Source organism: Crinia signifera, chromosome 8, assembly GCF_055691185.1.
Source record: "Crinia signifera chromosome 8, ASM5569118v1, whole genome shotgun sequence".
Lineage (NCBI taxonomy): Eukaryota > Metazoa > Chordata > Amphibia > Anura > Myobatrachidae > Crinia > Crinia signifera.
This window is the reverse complement of record NC_139224.1, coordinates 53,870,755-53,895,663: the sequence shown is the minus strand read 5'-3', so window position 1 is coordinate 53,895,663 and position 24,909 is coordinate 53,870,755. Positions and strand designations below refer to the sequence as shown.

At 44.3% G+C, this 24,909-nt stretch overlaps 1 protein-coding gene across 3 annotated transcripts in view; it reads left to right on the top strand.

Moving 5' to 3' along the window:
- The first annotated feature begins 13,083 nt into the window (after window positions 1-13,083).
- The window catches only part of LOC146026058 (inter-alpha-trypsin inhibitor heavy chain H3-like), a 117,458-nt gene continuing 105,632 nt past the window's right edge, over window positions 13,084-24,909 (top strand). For all 3 annotated transcript variants that reach the window (XM_083156401.1, XM_083156402.1, XM_083156400.1), the window contains exons 1-6: window positions 13,084-13,220; window positions 18,035-18,052; window positions 20,712-20,878; window positions 21,274-21,378; window positions 21,822-21,984; window positions 23,884-23,994. In XM_083156401.1, coding sequence (XP_083012527.1) covers window positions 13,128-13,220; window positions 18,035-18,052; window positions 20,712-20,878; window positions 21,274-21,378; window positions 21,822-21,984; window positions 23,884-23,994 — 657 coding nt within the window. In that variant the 5' untranslated portion in view covers window positions 13,084-13,127. The remainder of the gene's footprint in view (window positions 13,221-18,034; window positions 18,053-20,711; window positions 20,879-21,273; window positions 21,379-21,821; window positions 21,985-23,883; window positions 23,995-24,909) is intronic.

The window sequence follows — 24,909 nt, the reverse complement described above, 5'->3', positions numbered from 1 at the left end:
ATGTGGCATAATGTGAATTTTGGCTCAATCCAGGTGGCATAATGTGAATTTTGGCTCAATCCGGGAGGCATAATGTCAATTTTGCTCAATCTGTGTGGCATAAAGTAAATTTTGGCACTTTCTGTGAGGCATAATGTCAATTTTGGCTCAATCCGGGAGGCATGATGTGAATTTAGGCATATTCCAGGTGGCATGATGTGAATTTTGCCTCAGTCCATGTTACATAATGTGAATTTTGGCTCAATTTATGTAGCATAATAGGAATTTTGGCTCTTTCCAGGTGGTATAATGTGAATTTTTTTGCTCATTCTGTTGCATATGGGGAATTTTGGGTCTTCCTGCATGGCATAATAATTAAGGGGCAAGTGTAAGGGGGTCTACTACTGTTATGCATAATGTGTATAAGGGGCATACAGCATGGTACACTACACTCAAGGATATGCCCCATTTTGAGTGGCGGCACCCTCTTTTTCTGGAGTGTGCACATAACTTCAGCCTTTAATTTCCCATACCTTACCATACCCCCACTTCAAAATTTCCACTTCGAACATTGCACACACATATTTATACGTAGCGCACCTCACACACTTACGCATTGGACATATACAACACAACACACCACAATACACAGACCCACATACACTACATCACACACAAAAACAGTACAACGCACACAAACACACAAAAATAAATGCATCATAGGTGCTAAATCTCAGGAGTGGATGTGGAATTCATCAACACACACACAAGCTATCAAGTCAGGAGCGGTGCGTTCAGAGCCAGATTAAGGTCTAAATGGGCCTGGAGCTGAACATTATCAAGGGCCTATTATGCAAAATAATAGGGGTTGTGGCCAGCACCTAATAATGTGGGGGGCGTGGCCAGTGTTCTGTTTGGGTGGTCTGCTCATGGGTCTCTATTTGTGTAAATACTTTCAACTAATTATATATGCCTGGAAAAAGCAGGGGGCTGGCATAGGAAAAATGCAGGAATATATATTGGCGGATGCCCTCCAAAAGGTGCACCCGCAGGATGCCGATGTCCTAAAATCCTAACATACTTGCGGGGTGAGGCGGCACTCCAGTCATAAAAAGAATACTGAAAGACAAAACTTGATAGACAACATTTAAGCACCTTTTATGTGGTTACCTAAGTTTACCACACCATATACCGGGATGCGGTCAATATGCCAGTGGTCGGAATCCCAGCGGTCAAAATACCGATGCCAGAATCCCGATCATCGCAATGCACTTTGTCCCTTTATGGGTGTCCCCCACAAAGGGGAGTGATCCACAGCCTCCCCTTGTTGGCATTGCGGAGGTCGGGATTCCGGCATCAGTATTTTGACCACCGGGATTCCGACCGCCAGCATATCATACCGGACCCATATACCCCTTATACAAATCATGCAACAAAAGAGTAACCCCTTTATATTGTACTTGCCTCTTAGACATTATGCCACATGGAATGAGCAAAAATTCACACCGACTGAGCCAAAATTCACACTATGGCACATGGATTGAGTCAAAATTCATGTTATGGCACACAGATTAAGGCAAAATTTTGCCACATGGATTGAGCCAAAATACACACTATACCAAACAGATTAAGCAATAATGCACAATGCGCTTCATAAACGGGCATTGTGCGCCAAAGGTGCGCATTAAAAATTACACCATAATGCCCATTACATGTTAAGCCACACACCATAATGTCCATTACGTATTATGCCAAACACCATAATGCCTATTAAAAATTATGCTACAGAAGTGCTGCTTACCTATATGCTCATTGCCAGAGGTTACATGCTCATTGCCATGGGGGATTGTATGCTCATTGCCAAGTGGGAATACATGCTTGCAGTAACTGGGGGACAGCCGCCGCCGGGCAGAAATGACAGCCATTGACAGCCGGACAGAGAGCAGGGGGCTGCTCTGCTGTATTCAGAGCAATGCAGGTCCCGGCTACTTGAAATAATACCCCTTTCACACCAGAAAATGCAGGGATTTACCCGGGCTGGCCCCTATTACACCAGCCTAGTTCCTGCATGTTCTGGTGTGAGGAGAGAAAACTACCCCCCCCCCCTTTAAAGTTTAAGGGGGGGGGGGGGTTAACCAGCATTATCTTCGGAACCAACTGACCCATTTACATGTGGGCTTCGAATGATTTTCAAATGATTTTGGTCCTGTGAAACTGGGCCATTTGAACAGCCATGAAATTACATTTCAAAAATGAAAAATCAGTTTACCCGCAATATCTCTAGAACCAATTAACCCATATGGACCAACCTGGTATCAGATTGAAGGCCCAGCAATTTGAGTTAGACTGAGATCAACCTCGAGCTTCTATGATGCCGTTGGAACCAGGTGGGGGTCGGAATTAGCAGGTCTCATGTTATTCTATGGGGAAAACGTTCCAGCTTTGCTTGGCGGTATCACCGGTTCCCGGGGGGCTAGCAACACGGGGCTGGGCTTGTTGAAAAGCCCTGACCCTCAGCTATAAAATTGGCCTATTTAGAGAGTGGGCCTGGAGCTGGAGCTCCATCAGGCCCATTGTTAATCCGGCTCTGGGTGCGTTTCAAACAACAACACCACCCCTGGTTTCATTCCTGGCATTGAGTATCAGCGCAAATACATTCTAACATTATGGTGGAGGTTTTAATAAATTACAATCTTGAGCCATAAATGCAGCATAAGACAACATTTTACAGAAATTTTGGAAATAAAAATAAATAAATAAGGTTGTCCCGGGCAACGCCGGGTGGGTCAGCTAGTATGTAATATCGGGGCGCCCAATTTTCTCATCGCATCGCATGCAATATAGTGGCATACAGTTCATGCGATGCGATTTTTCATTGTAAAGACCCGATTTTTAATTGTATAGTCACCCATGGGTGATTTCATACCCCCACTATCCAACTACGCATGGAGTTGATTTTATATAGTGTGGCGAGCGCAGCGAGCCGACGCAGAATACATGTAAAGTAATCCGCGTCCCCTCACGGGGCTCGCCACGCTTCGGGCTTGGTGACTCGCTGCGCTCGCCACACTATATAAAATCAACTCCATGCGTAGTTGGATAGTGGAGGTATGAAATCACCCATGGTTGACTATACAATTAAAAATCGGGTCTTTACAATGAAAAATCGCATCGCATGCCTTAAGTAGTGGCATGCAATGAAAAAATCGGGCGACAAGATAATACATAAGTACCGTCTTTTTATAACTCTGCATGAAAAATGGCAGATAGGACCTGAGTGACACCACATATCTCTGCTTAAGGATTCCTTCATCTGTCCACCACTCTGTAATATGGAATGTGGAATGTGGAATTGTTATACTTTTGGAGGAAACAGACATCTGGCCCTCTACCACTCACTCTCAACCAGTGTTCCCTCTAAGCTGTGCGTGCACACAACTCAACGAGCGTGCACACAGACATTACAACAGAGCGCACAAAGCAGCAGTGGTCCCTTTTTGCAGTTGTGGACTCAATTAATGTGTGTTTCACCCATTAACTACATTGTGTGCTGTGTTTTGAATGTTTAAATGTTTAATATCATTTTGAAGAAAAGTTAACACAAATGCTGAACGTCGTAGAAGTGACGCACAAAAATTTAAATTTCCTTCCAAAGTTGCACAGCCAAAATCTTTTGCCGCACACAGCCTTCGTAAAATTAGAGGGAACATTGCTCTCAACATCCATCACTGCTGTTTGTGAACTGTGCACACATCTTTATTCCTCTCTTACAAATGTCACATAAACCCATCACTTTATCCACTTCAAGACCTTACACCAGGCATGTCCAACGCTGGCCCTCCAGATGTTGTGAAACTACACATCCCAGCATGCTTTGCCACAGTTTTGCTATTAGAGAATGCTAAAACTATTGCAAAGCATGCTGGGATGTCCAGTTTTACAACATCTGGAGGGCCAATGTTGGACATGCCTGCCCTACACAATATGGGTGTGACACATACACAAAAATAATTAATTGATCTACAACACTGCACACAAAACATTTCACATCAAACTCGTTTAAGTTTTTATTGCCGTTAAGCTTCATAGCAAAAATATATATTTATTCAAATAATATGCAAAATAATATTAAAACCAGTCAGAACAAAATATGCCATTAACTAAAACATCAGAAACACAACCGCTGCATGCTGAAATAAAAGTCCACCCCAGCATAGGATCTGCATCATCCTGGAATTATGCTAGGCAGGATACCCAGCATCAACACAACACCTTACATTTCAAGAGCATGAACTTGGGATTTTGGTACCCTTTGCATGGGAATAGAATGAGTTTCCCCACAGGAAGTGGCCCCTTCACAGCAAAGGAAAAGATTTGGGACAAAACCGCAGACAAAGTCAATAAGGTGGCACCACATTACTTCTTCCAGTCTCTTTTACCCATACTTGCCGACTTTTGAGCTGCCCTCTCTGGGAGAGGGCAGCCAGCTCTGTTACGCAGGGGGGCGGGGCCATATCCAGGAGTGAAAAAGAGGCGGTTCGGGGGCATGGCCACACAGATGCTGCCCTGTTGGGGGCGTGCCTACAGCGTTGCAGCATTTTAGCCCCACCCCCGCCGTGCAATGCCGGTATTTCAGGCATTTTACCCACGGACCCCCCCTGCCGAGGGAGCTGGGGGGGATATGCGGGAGGATTGCCACCCTTTCTGGGGGGCTGGGAGGGGGACCGATTTCCGGGACCCTTCCAGCCATTCCGGGAGGGTAGGCAACTACCCTCCCGGTAGCAGCCCATGCTGGTGCATGCATTTCCACAAGAGCTGGAGGCCCACGAGTTTGACACCACTGTCCTACTGTTTGAAGAAGGATAAACTGGTAAAGCATCAACAATGTAATGATCCTTGCACTGCATACTGTACCTTAGTCCAGAGGTTTGACTTGTTTTCCACAGCATAAACCTCGCCAATGTAATGCTGCATACATTCAACAAAGAAGACATAGGGCAGTTATTTGAACTTTGAAGTCATGCCATATGTTTGTGTGTGTAGTTTGTAACATCTTCATAGCCGATCCATCTTCAATGCTCTTTTAAACTGTGTGTTGCCTTCACATTGAATTAAAAATAAAAGTTTCTGAAAAGTTAGAAGTTGTCTGTGGTTTTTATAGTAACATATTAGAGTGTTTTAGAGGGCAGGTGGACATAGGTACATGGAAAAAGTGGGGTCTTGCAGTAGAATGCAAAAAAAGACTGATTTAGTCTTACCTGGGGCAGACTTTGATATGATGTATGTTAGATTTATTAGAGTTAAGATGTAACTTTTATTATCTGTTTTCTTAAAAGGAGGGGGTGACAATTGTCACATTGGTCTGCACCTTGGAATTATGGGGTGCAGATGTTAATGTTACACACAAGTATCTTTGTCAAATGTGATTTTTTATATTCAGATATTTTTCATCATTCATTAGACACAGAAAACATTTCTTTCTCCATTTGCGAGAATATTTGAATACAATTGTTCCAGATGTCCACAAGGAATTGCCTCAAAGGGTTTGTGTGAATGTCACAAAAGCCCTTTTGCTTATATTCTAATCTTGTGATGCACCTATATATGACAATTCCTGTTCCCACCTTACTCTGACTTTGAATTTATATTTGCTGATGTACATATAATTTAAAAGATTCTTTGTGAAGAATAGATTGAAAGCAGAATTAGGTGTTTTTGTTTCACCGTCCTCCTCTTCTGCTTTCCAGCATCTTAAACAATTACCAGATGCTGGATGAGAGAGAGGTAGGGTGGTGTTTCCATACACTAATTTAGAATAGTATCACAGGGTTGGCTTCTGCTTGTCTATGTTGATTGCTCAGAACGATCCTGTTGCTTATTTCAGCAGTGCAGCGATTCGTTCGGCTATCAGACTGAGAGTGCCTTGCTGTGGAGATGTTAAGGGTTGGGATTAGCTATATCCCTATCTATTCAGAAAAGTTTCTGAGATATCTGTGAAATTAGACTATTCCATACCTCCCAACTTTACCAGCTCAGCAGGCGGGACACTGCTACTGCGCGCCGCTGGTGCGCCGAAACTTCCGGGGCGTGGCCTAATTTGGGGGCATGGCCTATACTCGCGGCTCCCCCGCGAGGCCACGCCCCCCATTTTGCCGCTATGGGGGCATGACCCAGAGGCTCTGTGAGCCTCTAGCCATGCCCCAAGCCCCCTGGCTGCGGGAATAGACGCTGTGCGCATGCGCACAGCGTTTATTCCCCGCTGCTTAGCAGCTGACAGGGGGGACTCCCAACAGCCCCCCCACACCGCGGGACACTGCCGCCCGCGGGTGGGACAGCGGGACAGGCCCTGATAATCGGGACTGTTGGGAGGTATGCTATTCTGCTGTCAGATATCAGCCTATGTTGCTTCAAATATCTGATGAGAGATATTCTCTATTGGCAATCTCAGAAAGAAATGATAGATGAAGCTGGCTGTTTCTGCTGTTCTGAGGCTCACCTTTACTGTCTCTGTTTGCATAAATGTCTTGCAGAGACCAGTTTCAGGTTTTAACAGAATGAGAGAACTGCCGGAAATTATAGTATTGTAAAGATGAGTTATAGATTGGCAGCAAATGTAGTCGGTCAGAGTATTCCCCTTACTGGTTTGTTTTTATTCTATTAGCAGCGTGAAGGTGATAGTTCTATGCTGAGCCTTCTATCTGCATAGTGTCATTTCAACTGTGAGGTTTATTCCGTTTGCAACTGTATCATTAGTTGCTTATCATATGCACATACATTGTATCACTATCAGTTGCTAAGTACAGAGATGACAGGCAATCCTTTTAATCAATTGTGATCTAACCTGTTGTAGGTACAATAGAGATTTGAATTGGTTTAGTCTGTCTTAATCTATTGTCCTGTGTGTACACAGACCAAATATATTGTATCACAGTTTTTTACCATTCATTGTATCACACTAGTAACTAAGTATATAGGTGACAGGCAATCCTTTTAAACAATTTAGGCTTTCAACTGTTGTAGGTACAATAGAGATTTTAATTGGTTCTACGCGTATCAATCTATTGTCCTGTGTGTACACAAACCGCATGTATTGTATCACAATTTGTAACCTTGTATAAAGACAATCCTTTTAAGCCATTTATGCCTTAATAATCTGTTGCAGGCACAATAGAGATTTTCATTGGTTCACCCTATATCAATCTATTGTCCTGGGTGTAACCATTCTTGCAAGAAGAAACATTAGACCGTCTTGGTTTTATCTATCAGTGCTGGTAGATATACATGAATATATATGATAGGTTTTGCTATGTGGTTACTGTGTGGTTGCGTGCATGTCCACGCCAACCCACACTGTTCACCCCTAGCTAGGCTTAATTGTCGGGAGGTACAAGCAAAGATTGTTTCAGTTTTTATGTATGATTATGCGGGCTACTATAGTGGTATTAATTGCCTCTTAACCCCTTCCCGACATATGACGTACATGTACGTCATATGACGGTTGCAGGGGAATCAAGCCAGCTCACGGAGTGAGCTGGCTTGAAAGAGTGCAGGTAATGGCTGTATATTACAGCCAGGTACCTGCTCTCACGGCCACGAGCGGCGAGTTCGCCGATCGTGGCCGTTTAACCCTTTAAGCACCACGGGCAAAGCGCCCGCAGTGCTTAAATAGCTGATCGGAGGGGGGGCGCCCCCCTCCGGTGCCGATCGGGGCCCCCCGCGGCGAGATCGGAGGGTGCCGATCGGTTGCCATGGCAGCCAGGGGTCTAATGTAGACCCCTGTGCTGGCCATGTCAGCATTCCTATTACATCCTGCCTGAGGCAGGATGTAATAGGAAGTGCTGAAAATCACTATGTTCAACCATAGAGCTCTATGGCTGAACCTAGTACAGGCGATCGCGCCCCCTAGTGGTCAAGTACACTAGGGGGCCTTGTAGTAAAAGTAAAAAAAAAAAAAAGTTACAAAAAAAAATATTAAAAGTTCAAATCACCCCCCTTGCCCCATTTCACAAATAAAAATAAATAAAAAATAAACATATTTGGTATCGCCGCGTTCTTAAAAGTCCGATCTATTAAAATATAACATTAGTTATCCCGCACGGTTAAAGGTGTAAACGGAAAAAAATTCCCAACGCCAAAACTACGTTTTTTGGTCGCATCGCCTACCCAAAAAAATGTAACTAAAAGAGATCAGAAAGTCGCACATATCCCATAATGGTATTAATTAAAAAGTACACTTCAGCCCGCAAAAAATGAGCCCTCACCCAGGTCCGTAGGTGGAAAAATAAAAAAAGTTATAAGCCGCAGAACATGGCGACGCGACGCAAATTAGAAAAACCATAAAATTTTCTATTTTTTTAGTGGTAAAACGTAATGAAAACTATATAAGTTTGGTATCACCGGAATCGTAACGACCCATAGAATAAAGATAACCCATCATTTTAAACGAACTATAAACTCCAAAAAAAACGTAACCAGCGCAAAATTGTGGAATTGCGTTTTTTTCCTTTTTACCCCACATTGAATTATTTCCTGATTCCCCAGAATATTATACGGTATAGTAAATGGTACCATTAAAAAGTACAACTTGTCCCGCAAAAAAAAAGCCCTCATGTGTCTATACATGTGTCTCCTTCAAACACGCTCTTGTCTCCCCAATTCTCAAAAAAACAAATCTGGACCCCAACTCTCCATCCAACTACAGGCCCATCTCCCTCCTCCCTTTTGCCTCCAAACTCCTAGAACGTCTGACCTATAATCGTCTCCTAAGCCACCTTACTGCTAACTCCATTCTAGACCCCCTCCAATCCGGGTTCCGCCCTTTACATTCCACTGAAACTGCCCTGACCAAAGTCACTAATGATCTACTATCGGCTAAATCCAAAGGCCTCTTCTCTATCCTCATCCAGCTTGATCTGTCGGCTGCCTTTGACACTGTTGACCACCCTCTCCTGCTCAACACCCTCCGCTCCTTTGGCATCACTGGCACGGTCTTCTCCTGGTTCACCTCATACCTCTCCGATCGCTCCTTCTCCGTCTCCACTCCGAGCTCCTCCTCTCCTACTACCCCCCAGCCAGTCGGTGTTCCCCAAGGGTCAGTCCTTGGCCCTCTCCTCTTCTCCCTCTACACCACCTCTCTGGGCACCCTCATCAGCTCCTATGGTTTTCATTACCACCTTTATGCTGATGATACCCTAATCTATCTCTCCTCCCCCGACTTATCCCCATCACTTCTGTCCAAGGTCTCCGAATGCCTCACGGCCATCTCAGCCTGGATGACCCAACGCTTCCTGAAACTAAACATGGCTAAAACTGAACTTCTAATCTTCCATCCCCCGAACATCCCCTCTTCTCCCACTATCTTTATCAGCATTGGTGAAACCGAGATCACGTCCACCGACCAAACGCGCTGCCTCGGTGTCATCATTGACTCCTCCCTCTCTTTCACCCCCCACATTCGTGCTCTCTCACAGTCTTGCCGCTTTCACCTACGCAACATCTCACGCATCAGACCATTCCTCTCCACTGACGCGACCAAAATTCTCATTCACTCTCTTGTCATCTCCCGCCTTGACTACTGCAACATCCTTCTCTCTGGGCTACCTCTCACCCGCCTCGCACCTCTCCAATCCATTCTTAACGCTGCTGCTAGGCTCATCTTCCTCTCCCGCCGCTCTACCTCTGCCTCCCCCCTCTGTTTATCTCTTCACTGGCTCCCCATTCCTTTCCGAGTTCTCTTTAAACTCCTCACCACCACCTACAAGGCTCTCTCCTCCTCCTCCACAGCTCCCTACCTCTCTTCACTGATCTCTATCCACACTCCCTCCCGTCCTCTTCGCTCCATCGCTGACCGTCGACTGACCTCTCACCTAATCACCTCCTCCCACTCCCGTGTCCAAGATTTCTCTCGCGCTGCCCCCCTGCACTGGAACAACCTCCCGCCACCCATCAGGCTATCTGATTCCCTTACCTCCTTCAAGCGCTCCCTCAAAACCCACTTTTTTCGACTAGCCTATCCCTCCTCCTAACCTCTTTTGATCCTCCTATCCTGCCTCCGTTCCCCTCCGTTCCTACTTATCCTATTGTATTTCGTTCGTCCACCCACCTATTTTTAGTATGTTAACTCTTATGAGCAGGGCCCTCCTTCCTCACGTACTCACCCTACCTCATTACCTCACCTGTGCTCCTGTCCTGTTCTTCCCTTCCTCTACTTCATCTTCGGTCTACTTGACAATTTTGACACCTACTTCTGAACTGATGCTGATTTTAGTTCTACCAGCTATACCCCTATTTATACTGTATCTTTCTACACACCCTGTACGTTACCTTGTAATTTGTTTTTTTTGTTTGCTATGTACGGCGCTGCGGACACTTTGTGGCGCCTTATAAATAAACGTACTACTACTACTACTATATAGCCGGAAAATTAAAAAAGTTACGCTTATTTGAACGCGAGGAGGAAAAAAAAAAGAAAAGTTAACAAAAAACGCCCGGTCGGGAAGGGGTTAATATTCACAGCAATGTACAATAATATCCCTGCAATTGGTTTCACTGTATGGTTGCGTGCATGTCCGTAACAACCATCAGTGTCCAGCAATATAGAAAGTCTTTTAAGCGGGAGGTATGATGGAAATTACACAGGTATGTTTAAATGCAAATAAGGCTATGAATCGACCGAGCACGATAGCGTATGCTCATATGCACGCCACTCCCCATTGCCGGCTTCTCTCACCGTCCGTGTGCAGATGTTCTTTGGGTGGACTCACGCTCACCGGAAGAGTGCGTAAGTGCCTCACAGCACTGAGGTCATGGGTCCGATACCCACCAACTGTGCGGAGTTTGTATATTCTCCCTGAGCGGGTTTCCTCCGGGTGCTCTGTGTGAGTTTCCTCCCTGTGCTACGCTTTACCCCTATAAACCAAAAATATACTGGTAGGTTAATTGGCTCCCAACAAAATGAATCCTAGAATGATTATCAAAGCGTCAACACCAAAATGTCAACATGAAATATGTCAACACTGATAAAAGGTCAACCTGCACTGTCGACCTTGACAAAAGGTCTTTATTCAATACACAACAAAAATGTCAACACGAAAAAAGCTTGACACATGCCAAGGTCAACACATGAAAAGGTTGACATGAGTTTTTTTTACAATGTTTTACATTTTTTGGACTTTTCCTACTTTACCATCCATGTGGACTACAATTGTGAATGGTAAAGTGCCCAGTCTGCCACACTGCCCCTGTATTCTTAAGGACACACCCCTTGTGATTAACCTTGTCCCTTTTTTAGTTGTGAATGCCTTTAGAGTACATAACAGTACACCCTGGACTAAACACTATGGGGGTCATTCTAATTGACTCGGTGAGCTGCTAAGCTCGCATCTTACTGAGTCCCTGTGATGCCGCCCCAATGCTCCAGCAAATACCTGCATCCCTTCATCATCGTATCCCAGGGTTGCCTACTTTTGAAAAATAATTTCAGGGAGAAAAGTAAAAGCCAAGGGGCGGGCCTTGTGTCACCAGGGAGCGGGCCTTGCGTCGACAGGGGGCGGGGCTAGCATCACCAGGGGGCGAGCCTACAGTACTTTTGATAAGCATGCAGACAGATTTGGGCATGAAATATGGTTGTGTATTATTTTGGTCCACAACCAATCAGAAAAATATATTTGTGGATCGCCTGCACTGTAGTCCTCAAAGGGTTACATGGTTCTGTGATGTGCCCTATGCCCCTATATGAATGGCATAACATATGAATGACAACACATATGAATGACAAAACATGTCACATACTTAGGAGAACAGACTCGAGGGAGAGGATATTATTGCAGCAACTTTGCTGCTTGCCGGGCACTGTTTACTTTAAGGCAAGGGTTAAGGGGATATCTGCTGTCCTGGCTAGTGAACTGTGATACACAGAAGCCAGAGCAGGGAACTCACACTAGAAACCTAGATGAAAGAATCCAATTACCTTACTTATGCAGTCTCCGTGTGCCAGTCTCCGTGTGCCACACAGTACAGTGTGCAAGTGAAGCCGTCCCTCCCTATCAGCAGCGGGTGACAGCCGCCTGTCACTGTGTGCTGCTGCTGGTAAAGGCATCACTACTAGTAGCTGTACACTGCCTGGAGTACGGAAGTGGAAGCCGCTGTCACCCGCTGCTGATAGGGAGGGACGGCTTCACTTGCACACTGTACTGTGTGCCCGGCCGTACGTGGAGATCAGGGAGGTCTCCACTCTCCTAGCTAATGCAGGTACTATTGCCGCAAGTGAAGCAGCAGCTGCGGGAGAAAGGGTCCATCTTCCGGGAGTCCGTGAGATATCCCATGATTCCGGGAGTCTCACGGACATTCCGGGAGAGTCGGCAGCCCTGTCGTATCCCCTCGCAACCATGCGAGTAGATTTTTTACGAAGACACATCCCCTTGCATGTGCCCCGCAGCAGGAGAAATCCATGATCAGCGACCATTGAATGATTTCTTCTGCCTTCGCAAATAGATGTCAATTGAGACTGACTTATATTTGTGGGCGCCCAGGACGAAGACAGGATGGAAGCTGACATCATGTGACACAGCCGCCCCCCTCCCCCGCAGGCATAGGCCTGCCCACGTACCCATGGAATCATCCAGCGCTTTCATGGGGATGCCCACGAAAAGCTGGGTGTTCCCATGTCCCAGTGCTGCCACCCCATCCGCACCCATCCCTCCCTCCCATCTGCGAATGTCCCGGCGTCCAAGTAAATCACAGAGGCCATTTGCAGTTGGGTTTGCACTTGCACAGAAGTGCGTATGCCCAAACCCCGACCATTAGGGCAGGGGCCGAATTGGGTTCCAGAATTGGACCCTATATACCAATTTCCCATACCCCCACTACAAAATTTCTACTTCAACCAAGGACACTTGAAAGGGTCATGCATGAAATATACACGATGGTGAATTTATATAAATTGAGAACTCAGAATCGGTGGTTCCCCATATAGTATATTAATTACTAATTAATTACTGCAGTTTCAAACACTTTTTCCCAGAAATGATAGCTAAAAAAGATGTGTATTTAACAGGGGACAACAAACTTATACATTTGACCTTCTGTTAATTATTAACATATACTCTCTATAACACTTTGCTATCAGACAGACAGTGAGCATTTCCAAAATGGGTCATTTCTTGCAGATTTACATTGTGCTGTTCTGTGCCCTGTATGCTGTTACCGGTGACTACCTGATAGAGGGACTGAGAAACATTCAGGTCAGTAAATATGGTTATTTATCTACATAGTTATCATGATTTGAATTTGAATATAATTTCCAGAAATGCAGATTCCAAAGATGTGCATTTAAGAAAGTAACATCACATTAGGTATAGGAACAATAACCAAGAAAACAGGCCTGCTTCTAACGTAGTTCCTAGATGCCATTGGGAGACGTACACAAAACCACCCGTCTCCCTTCTTAATAGCTTCCACTCAGGCTATCACTTACACAGTTTTAGGAGGTTATTCTGGTTCACTTGCAAAGGCAAATTCACTCTCTAATGGACAAAACCATGTGCACTGCAGGTGGGGCTGATGTAACATGTGCAGAGAGTTAGATTTGGGAGAGTTATTTGATTCTGTGCAGGGTAAATACTGGCTGCTTTATTTTTACACTGCAATATAGATATCAGTTTGAAGTACAAACCTCACCCAAATCTAACTCTCTCTCTGCACATGTTCACATCCGGCCCACCTGCAGTGCATATGGTTTTGTCCATCTGAGAGTGAATTTGCCTTTGCGAGTGAACTAGAATAACTCCCCTTGTGTACTAACAGGACACCTATGGCAGTGGTTCCCAAACTTTTTTGAATCACGGCACCCTAGAGCAGGCATTCCTAACCATGGTCCTCAAGGCACACTGCTGGCCACACATCAGACCAACTTTCCTCCAACCAATATGAATATGGTCGCTGGAACTGGGTAGGAGCAAATATAATTTGTAATTAAGTCATTTGTTTCTCAAATCAGAAAATGGACAACAATTGTCACTCAGACAATGTACTGTAGTTGGACCTATTTTATTTAAACTATTTCACTGAATGTTTTTGTCCATTCCTCCTGAGTTTGTGAGCAAATTGCTTATTGGCATTTGCCCTAATACAGTACCAGATTTTCGGTCCAACCAACCAACTAGTTGGATGGTTGGAGGAAAGTTGGTCTGATGTGTGGCCAGCATTATACAGTGCCGGTTTTAGTGATATCCAGGCTTGAGCACAGGTGATTTAATTAGTACAGTAGTTATTCTGATTAAACCATCTGTGCTGAAGCCTGGATATCACTAAAACCTGCACTGTTGGTGTGCCTTGAGGACCGTGGTTGGGAATGCCTGCCCTAGAGTATCAGAATATTTTTCAGGGTACCCCTAGGCCAAAAGTTTGTTACCAAAAATAAATAAAATAATTAAAGTTGTACTTAAATGTCATCTTTATTGCCAGTATATGGTGAAGAAAATGATTCACTTCTGTTTATCCACACATTTTATAATTGAAAGCCACAAGCACTGCTTTTGCCTATTACATTGAACATAAATAATTTTAATTGGTTCTGGACCAACAACCTGAGGCACCCCTGCAAGTGCTCCGAGGCACCCCAGGGAGCCTAGGCGCACAGTTTGGGAACCACTGCCCTATGGATTAAGTGATGTGGCACAAAGGTGTTATGGTCATCAGAGTAAAGCTGTGTACACACGGGGGTGATAGGGGCTGAAATTGATGGGAATATGGTCGCTGGCAACCATATTGCCAGTGAAAGGAGTGTGCCCCGGCGATAAATTGCCAGGTGTGCGCTCCTGTTTTCAGCCCCGGTCTAATCGCTGGTCGCAGGAGCTTGCTGATTACCTCTGCGGCACTGCCGGCAGAGGTTCCCTTTCATCAGCGACCATCTCTGGTCACTGATGAAAAGGATAAACTGAGCAATATATCTCCCCCATGTGTACACAGCTTCTGTTCAGCACTGCTCTCTAGTCTCAGTGCCTAACCCTAAACCTAACCCTAAAGGTGCGTACAAACGGGGGCGATTTTGTGTAATATCGCGGGAAATATGGTCGCTAAGCGACCATATTGCCCGCAATTGGAGTGTGCACCGGCGATATATCGCCGGGTGCGCGCTCCCGTTTTTATTCCTGTAGCGATCGCTGGTCGCAGGAACATGCTCCTGCGACAAGCTGATTTCCACTGCCGGGCTCCCCCCGGTAGTTCCTTTTTTATCAGCGACCATCTCTGGTCGCTGATGAAAAGGAGAAAATGAGCAATATATTGCTCAGCCATATATTGCTCCGCTATATATGGCTGAGCAATATATCTCCCCCGTGTGTACGGGGCTTTACTCAAATAATTACTCCTGACATGTGTTGGGCTTTTGAGCATCAGGATTTTACTAAAAAGATTTTACTGCATCCCATTATAATAGGTGTCTGATGTGAGGCTTTTTTTTTGTATTTAGGGTGCAAGGTAATCTGCAAGTGGAAATGAAGGTATTCGGGGCTCATTTCAGACCTGCTCGCTAGGCAGAATATATTTACTGCCTAGCGAGCACGTAAACACTGCCCCACCAAACGCATGCCCCTCCCCCTGAGTGAATCCACACACTAGCATGCAAGTGGATGTGTACTTACACTTACACATCCGCTTGCATACGGACACATGGAGGAGAAATCATACAATGATCGCTCACCACTGAATGATTTCTCCAGCCTTTGCTCTGAAAAGTCAGTCTATACTTTTCAGATGCCCGCTATCTGCGCTGAGGTCATGTGATGTCAGCCACCCACCCCGACGATGCATGGGCACGCCTGCATTCGCAGGGGTACGCTCAGCATTTCCTTGGACACACCCACCATTTTTGTGGGCACACCCATAAAATTCTGATTGACACCCCACATCCGCCCCAAGACACCCCCCCCGCCCCCCCCCCCCCCCTGCGAAGGCTCTGGCGACTGTGAAACTCGCTGAAGGTGTTCACTCTCTGGGTTTGCACATGGTGAAATCCACACCATCGGCCGGGGGAGCAAATTCGGACATGAGCGACCAAGCCCCAATCGCCCCCTCAGTACTGATACTTTAACCTGCTCCTAAACGCTGTGTTTCAAAGGTTATGAAAAATAAATGAAGCGGGTGTAGCACTGGACAGTAGCGTCTTCTTTCCAAATGATGTTAGCCGAAGTGATCCCTGTTGTATAAACAAGGCAGCTACTCCATCTCTTATATGAGAGAGAGGACAAAGTATGCGTATCTGAGTATGGTGATATGAGTGTGTGTTTGTGTCAGATCTGTGGTCTCCTCTGCTGGCCCAAGTTTCCAGTCAGTGCGGGTGGCTGAAGTCAAATAGTGTGTGTGTTTTGCAATATACAGGTTTGATCACATTTCAGCCCAAGGGCCAGATACACTAAGCTTCAAAGTGATAAAATGGAGAGTGATAAACAGCCAGCCAATCAGCTCCTTTCTCACATTTTTCAAACACAGTCTGTGACATGGCATGTAGGAGATGATTGGCTGGCTGTTTATCACTCTCAATTTTATCACTTTTGAAGCTTAGTGCCTCTGGTCCTATGGGAGCTGTGGCCACCAGACACAGGGGTAGATTCTCTAAAACAGAAGTACGGTAAAAATCCCGTTACCGGGGTTTTTACCGCATTTTGATATGCAGCAAAACAGTGGGTTTTCGCTGCGGGGGGTATCACCAGCTGGCGATACCCCATAGAAGCCTATGGGTTTCTTAACGCGACCCACGCCGCTCCGCACTGACCACCGCCGACTTGCGCCGACCCCCCCCCCCTCCCCTCACCTCACAAAATAGCAGGTTAAGGGAGGGAGGGGGGAGCCGCCGGGACCCGCCGCGCATTGCCGGCTCACTGCAAAAGACAGCTCTTAACGCAAGAGCTGCCTTTTGTCATAATTATCACATATGTTAAAACATATGCGATAATTATGTTAGCGGTAGCCGGCGATGTGCGGCGGTAAGGGGGTGCGGATGTAAGAGCATCCCCCCACAATGTCTGTTATTTGATTGGTGAAAGACAAAAATAAATCAGATCTGCATGCACTAAGCAACAGGCCATTATTTGAGACTCCATTTGCTCCTCAGACTCCCTGTATTTAGCATTTCCTGAAAATGGAAAAGTCTGCTTTCAGGGCATTGGGATCCCGGCAGCCAGAAGACTGGCGGCATCATCCTGAATCCCGCACACCTAGTTGGTTAAGTTTTCTAAACCTCCCCACCACCCTAACAATAACTGGGTATGGATCATTTGATAGACAGCAAGTAGGTCGACACCACTAGGTCGACGTGACTGAAGGTCGACATGGGTTAGGTCAACAGGGTCTTTAGGTCGAAACAAACATTAGGTCGACATGGGGAAGGTCTACAGTCAAAAGATTGACATGCGGTTTTTCACTGTTTTTTGACACAAATGTAGATACAGTTGACATGGACACTGAAGCGTACCACCGCTTCCCTCGCTACGCTCACCACACTATTTTATTCTCCCACCATGCCCCAGTGGGCATTAAATATCACCAGTCAGCACATGTTGGCTCAAAGAACCGTGAAAAACCCCATGACCTTCAGTTATGTTGACCTTCCTGCATATCGACCTAGTAGTGTCAACCTAATGCTTGTTGACCTAATGCTTGTCGGCATAGTGACCGTATCCCCACCAACTCTCCCACTGTCTATCAGCCATAGTGATACCTGAAAAATCATTAATAATATCATTAATAACTGAAGTTTTAAAGTATGTTATACTTCAATTAAGATTTAAGAGAACAAGTGCATGGACATACTGTACATATATAAATATAAGTAGTTAACATATATAAAGTACAAGATAAATAAAGAATATAATTCAATTGCAAAAATATTGATATACTACTAAAAAGCCCATAAAAATGAGGGACACCGATGCCCTGTGTACTGTAAAAAAAAAAATTATATTAAGAAAATAGTTTTACTATTATATATGCTGCTAAAATTACAAATTTACAACATATATTATTTTTTTAATACTTGTATTTTCTTTCTTGTTTATAGAAAAGAAGCACTGAAAAGGTAAGACATATCTAAACACTGAAAATGCCTTTTTTTAATTAATTTAAGGATATTGAAAGTTTAGCAATTTTAAATATGTTTCTAGTATTTTGGATCAGGTCTGAAACTAGAGGCAACTCGTGTGGCTGCTGTGGGCGGTAGTTACTGACCCACAACTGTTCTTGGTAGCAGGGCATACTTGCCTACTTTTGAAAACTAGTGTCAGGGAGATTATAGTTGGTAGTAAAATTTTGCACAGTGCCTCATTGAAAGGGCAACTCATGCTCCACCCAAAGGGCGTGTCTAGTTCCATATATGGAGAGATTGTGTAAAGAGATTGTGAACGTGTCACCAAGAAGCGTGGGTGTGTACTGCTACATCTGAGAGGAATCTTTTAAAATGACTTACAGTATATCCAAATGCAGATTAGCCCCAAAGCAGTTAGTAAGAGATACTGGTATTGTGCTGGGAAATGGTGCTGATGATTCAATGTAAATGTATTTATCTCATTCCTTTTTTCCCTAAAAATGTAACAGTGTAATGTGTTCTAGGTGAAATGAGGGAGATTGTTAGACTGATGAGGGAGAGGGAGATTGCTGTACTAATGAGGGAGAGCGGGAGATTGCTGTTATTTCAGGGAGTCACCTGCAGAATGCAGGAGGGTAGGCAGCTATGTAGCAGGGTTCCTGTGAACGTGCAAGGCCTAAGAAACCCATTTTCAGCATCTATACATGCTGCAATACTTTGTAGATACCACCATCAATGGCACCATCATCCGCACTATGAACCGAAATCTGATTTAGTATCAGATGCAGCTTTTTGGGGATGTGGGGTACCCCCCTGCGATGTGATTACAAAATATTCACAATTATTTATTATTTATTTACAGTTTCTTATATAGCGCAGCAGATTCCGTTGCACTTTACAATAGTAGACAGTGATAAGACAAACTGGGCAACAACAGACAGACTTGGAGGTAGGAGGGCCCTGCTGCAAGCTTACAATCTATAGGGATATAGGGGGGGAAACACAAGGACAGGCACCAGTAATAGCATAGCAGTTACAAGTCCAGAAGGGAAGCTATATAATACATAAGTGCCTCGGAGGGTTATGCATGTAGAACTTAAATATGATAGGCTTGCCTGAAGAGGTGAGTTTTCAGGGAACGCTTGAAAGTTTGGAGACTGGTGGAGAGTCTTAATGTGCGTGGAAGGGCATTCCATAGGATGGGAGCAGCCCGATGAAAGTCCTGTAATAGTGAATGGGAGCTAGTGATCCATGCAGAAGAGAGACGCAGATCTTGTGTAGAGCGTAGTGGTTGAGATGGGAGATATTTTGTGATAAGTAATGATATATGCTGGTGCAGTATGGTTAATAGCTTTATATGCAAGTAGAAGTGTTTTATATTGAATACGGTAATATACAGGCAACCAATGGAGGGACTGGCAGAGCGGATCAGCAGACGATGAGCATCTTGCAAGGAAGATCAGCCTAGCAGCAGCATTTAAAATTGATTGCAGTGGTGAGAGTCTGTTCTTGGGAAGACCAGTTAGGAGACTATTGCAATAATCAATGCGGGATATAATGAGTGCATGGATAAGAGATTTGGTAGTGTCTTGTGTGAGATAGGGTCGTATTTTGGATATGTTTTTTAGATGCATGTAACTTGATTTGGAGACAGATTGAATGTGGGGAAGAAAGGACAGTTCAGAGTCGAGAATGACAATCGCATCGTATGTGATACAAACACATCACAAAATGCAATGCACATTGTATAACTATTTACACTCAGCAAGTGCGAACCAAGGGACAATATTCAATAGATTGTGCTAATTATTGTCAGGTTCAGCCACTAAAGCAGCTAGACCTGACAAAACTAATCGGCACAGCGTGAAAAAAGTCCTATTTGATAGAAAACTTGTTGCAATTTTAGGCTCGCCACCCAAGGGGGATGCGAGCAAAAATGCTAGCATCGGCAGCCTTTCATAACGGAACAACAATTGAATAGTTCTGTTGGGTGCCATCTGCTGGCTGCCAGTGGGCTATACATTGAATTCCTCCATAAGGTATTGTTATTATTAACAGTTTCTTATATAGCGCACACATATTCCGCAGCGCTTTACAAAGAATATTTGAACATTTACATCAGTCCCTGCCCCAGTGGAGCTTACAATCTATGTTCCCTACCACATGTACACGCACACACAGACATTCTAGGGTTAATTTGTTGGGAGCCAATTAGCCTACCAGTATATTTTTGGATTGTGGGAGGAAACCGGAGTACCCGGAGGAAACCCACACAAGTATGGGGAGAATATACAAACTCCACACAGTTATAGCCATGGTGGGAATCGAACCCATGATCTCAGTGCTGTGAAGTAATAATGCTAACCATTAATCCACCCGTACTGCCCCAAGTAAATACCTTCTCATACAGAAAGATGACTCTTTCATAACTTGTGCATACTGTATGGCAGGCATATCCAAACTATGGCCCTCCAGCTGTTTTGAAACTACACATCCCAGCATATTTTGCAATAGTTTTAGCATTCCCTAATAGCAAAACTGTGGCAAGGCATGATGGGACTTGTAGTTTCACAACAGCTGGAGGGCCATAGTTTGGCATGCCTGCTGTATGGTAATAATATGCACCAATTATTATCTGTTTTGTGTTATGCAGCCGAAGGATGACATCGAAGTCTACAGTATAAATATCAACAGTAAAGTGATATTACGCTTTGCCCATAATGTCATCACGAGCAGAGCCGTTAATCGGGCCAACATATCCAAAGAAGTCTTGTTCGATGTGGATCTGCCAAAATCAGCTTTTATTACTAATTTTAGTATGTAAGTACTGCAAATGTCTTGTAGACTGTATGCTGTATATGTCTAGTGTGAGTATATTACAGTTATAGCTAAATGAAATAGGGTTATATACAAAAAAAAACTATTTAACAAGAGCTGGACTGACAATTTGATTTTGACCATACCTACCTACCAGACACAGCTTTATTGGCCGTGTGGGAGGAGCTAAATATGCAAATTGAGTAATTTTAGCCCCACCTCCTCCTCGTAGTCCTGCGAATTGCAGGAATTGCATTACTGGGGGCAGGCTCGATGACCTACATCAAGCCTCGCCCCCAGAAGTGCTGCTGGCAGTCTCCTATCCGGAGTTCTACTGGAGAGGACTTTGAAAGTAGGGAAGTATGGTGTACGTTAATATGTCGATCTATCTACTGTAGGATAATTGATGGAGTGACCTATGCTGGGGTTATAAAGGAAAAGGAAGTTGCTAAAAAGCAGTATGAAAAAGCTGTTTCAAGAGGACAGACAGCCGGACTTGTCAGGTACATTTCTCTGAGATTATTACAGGGTGGGGTATACATTTTGTTTCATTACTGTTAGATAAGACTGATAATACCTGTGAGAGTATCAGGTACAGCTTTATTTTATGACCTGGATTTCTGGTCTATTGCATGCATACAAATGCTATCTGGATAAAATGTGCTATCATCAATGATGTATTGGATGGCATTGTATGATATTTACTAGTTTAAAGTCTGTCAAAATAACGGCGTAGTCTCTATCTGCACCCACCTCCAATCTCTGTCTTCACAGCTCCTTCTCTCCATATCCAGGAAGTATGAAACAGATCATTTAGCTTTCACTTCCTGTTAAGGAGTAATTTGGTCCGTCAAGTGGCCTCTAGTGGTCAGTGGTGGTACTTCACCTCATAGAGGTGAGGAGAGGTTAGCCTTTTATATATACTTTATATAGATTTTTTTCACAGGGCTTCTGGCAGAAAGACTGAAAAGTTTACTGTGTCCGTTAATGTGGCGTCATTAAGTAAAGTTACCTTTGAGCTGGTTTATGAAGAAATGCTGAAACGTCAATCTGGGAAATATGAAATGTTCATCAAAGTTCAACCAAAGGCAATTGTCAAAAACTTCCAGGTACAGTATATCCCTTGCAGTATATCCTCCCCATTCCTTTCCGAGTTCTCTTTAAACTCCTCACCACCACCTACAAAGCTCTCTCCTCCTCCACCGCTCCTTACCTCTCTTCACTGATCTCTATCCACACTCCCTCCCGTCCTCTTCGCTCCATCACTGACCGCCGACTGACCTCTCACCTAATCACCTCCTCCCACTCCCGTGTCCAAGACTTCTCTCGCGCTGCCCCCCTGCACTGGAACTACCTCCCGCCACCCATCAGGCTTTCTGATTCCCTTACCTCCTTCAAGCGCTCCCTCAAAACCCACTTTTTTCGACTAGCCTATCCCTCCTCCTAACCTCTTTTTGATCCTCTTATCCTGCCTCCGTTCCCCTCCGTTCCTACTTATCCTATTGTTTTTCGTTCGTCCACCCACCTATTTTTAGTATGTTAACTCTTATGAGTAGGGCCCTCCTTCCTCACGTACTCACCCTACCTCTTTACCTCACCTGTGCTCCTGTCCTGTTCTTCCCTTCCTCTACTTCATCTTTAGTCTCCTTGACAATTTTGACACCTACTTCTGAACTGATGCTGATTTTAGTTCTACCAGCTATACCCCCATTTATACTGTATTTTTCAACACACCCTGTACGTCACCTCGTCATTTTTTTTTGTTTGCTATGTACGGCGCTGCGGACACTTTGCGGCGCCCTATAAATAAACGTACTACTACTACTACTACTATATAAGTTAAATGTATATCCACTATCTAAGTCACTTCAGTATCTAACGGTTGGGGGTACTCCTGTTTCACACATCAAAATGAGCCACACTGTAGTCTATACTGTGGGTATTGGGATCAGGAGAGAAATATATATATATAAAATGTCACACTATATGATCGCACTGTAGGAACCTGCTGTGTGGTCCATGCTGTGCCCCTGGATGTATTGTTGGATATGATGCCTATCTCCTGACGAAGGTCCTTATAGGACAGAAACATTGAGTATCTCACTATTCTTCTTTTCAAATGTTTGCATATTGCTGAAGACACAGCTGATTTTAAAGTGCATTTACAAAACTGGAGAGTGTGTCCTTTTTTCGTTTATATATATATATATATATATATATATATATATATATATATATGCCCGTCCACCCCCTTCCCATGGCACTTTATTGATGCTTACACATAATGCCCCCATGTAGTGCCATATACATAATGCCCCCCATAGTGTCATATACATAATGCCCCCCACAGTGTCATATACATAATGCCCCCCACAGTGCCATATACATAATGCCCCCCACAGTGTCATATACATAATTCCCCCCACAGTGTCATATACATAATGCCCCCCACAGTGTCATATACATAATGCCCCCGACAGTGTCATATACATAATGTCCCCCGTAGTGCATAGTGGCCCTAGTAACGCCACAGGCGGCAGCATCCATGTATTTCTCATAGCTCTACTGGTATATGGGATGTCTTAACCAGACAGATAAGAAAAAAACAGGGATTATTTGTTTATTTTATTTATTTATTTTGACATCAGATCAGAACCGATGAGCATTGGATCGGAGTCTGAGATCCTACATGCAGCACATAAGGATAAATCATAATCGGACCCATCAGCGGCACATTGCGGGTGCTTTTTAGCGATGTATCACATCCATTTGCCTTGAATTCCCCCAGAAGCTCCCCTGAAGTCCTTTTACATGCAATAAATCACATGGGATTTATCACATGTGAAAATGGCGCATCAAGTACCAAATTGTAGGGAAGCCCTCCCGGGCAGCTTCTGGGGGAGTTCAGAGGAAATCAGGTCAGACTTGTGACTCAGACAAATTGGACCAATGTATTGGAACCTTAAGTAACAATGTAACATTTTCATTCTCTGCTTCTCACAATTTAGATTGAAGTAGATGTACATGAACCACAAGGCATCAGCTTTCTAGATGCTGAAGCAACTTTCATTACTAATGACTTGCTGCCGGCCATTACAAAATCTTTTTCTGGAGAAAAGGTAAAAGCTTAGTAGCCTGTTGGGAAATTTGTTCAATGCCAACGTTGTTTGTGTAACTGTGATAAACAATATAAAAAGGAGAGTGTTGTTTCTACAGTTTAGACATTTTTTAAAGTCTGTATTTAAGTTTGTAAAGAGTTTGGTATAGCACTTATGGCAGTGGTTCCCAAACAATGGGTTGGACGGGACCATATCATATATCTATATCGCTAATGTGAAAGGCAAAACAATCAGGAAATGTGTGAACACTCAGAAGAGTAACCCTGTCCACCACCCCAAAACTGACCCTAAGGAGGACTTGTAAGAACAATTTATTTAATTTATAAATTTTTGCTGAAGTCTAAATATGAAACTTTGGGCTTAGGCACAGGAGGATTTTCCACAATGCAACCTAGGTGTCTGCATTGGGCCTGAGCAGGTCCCAAGGGGCCCCATAAAGATAGTCTGACCATCCAACATGTTAGCAGAGGAGCATTACAGAACTACAGCGTGATGTCATGACATCACACAGACCTGACCACACTCCCAGACTCCATTGGTGGATTTAGGAGTCTGGCCGCTCCCATAGGCTCATCATTATTAGCAGCCCCCAAGACCAAAAAGGTAGGGATGGGGGGCTAAGGACTAAATAAACGCACAAACACAGCAAAATAACACCCAAAACACGTGAACAAAGCAAATGTACACTCATAGCATATTTACACACAAGCAACACACACATACATACACGTCATACATAAATAAACACAAACCATAGTATACAGACACAGAAATGCATGCATACATACGCCCACAAACAAACACACACACACACACACAGCATACATACACAACACACAACATACATGCATATCTACATACACACATATATACACACTGGGGGAGGGCAGGTAATAGCATATATTGGGGGGCAGG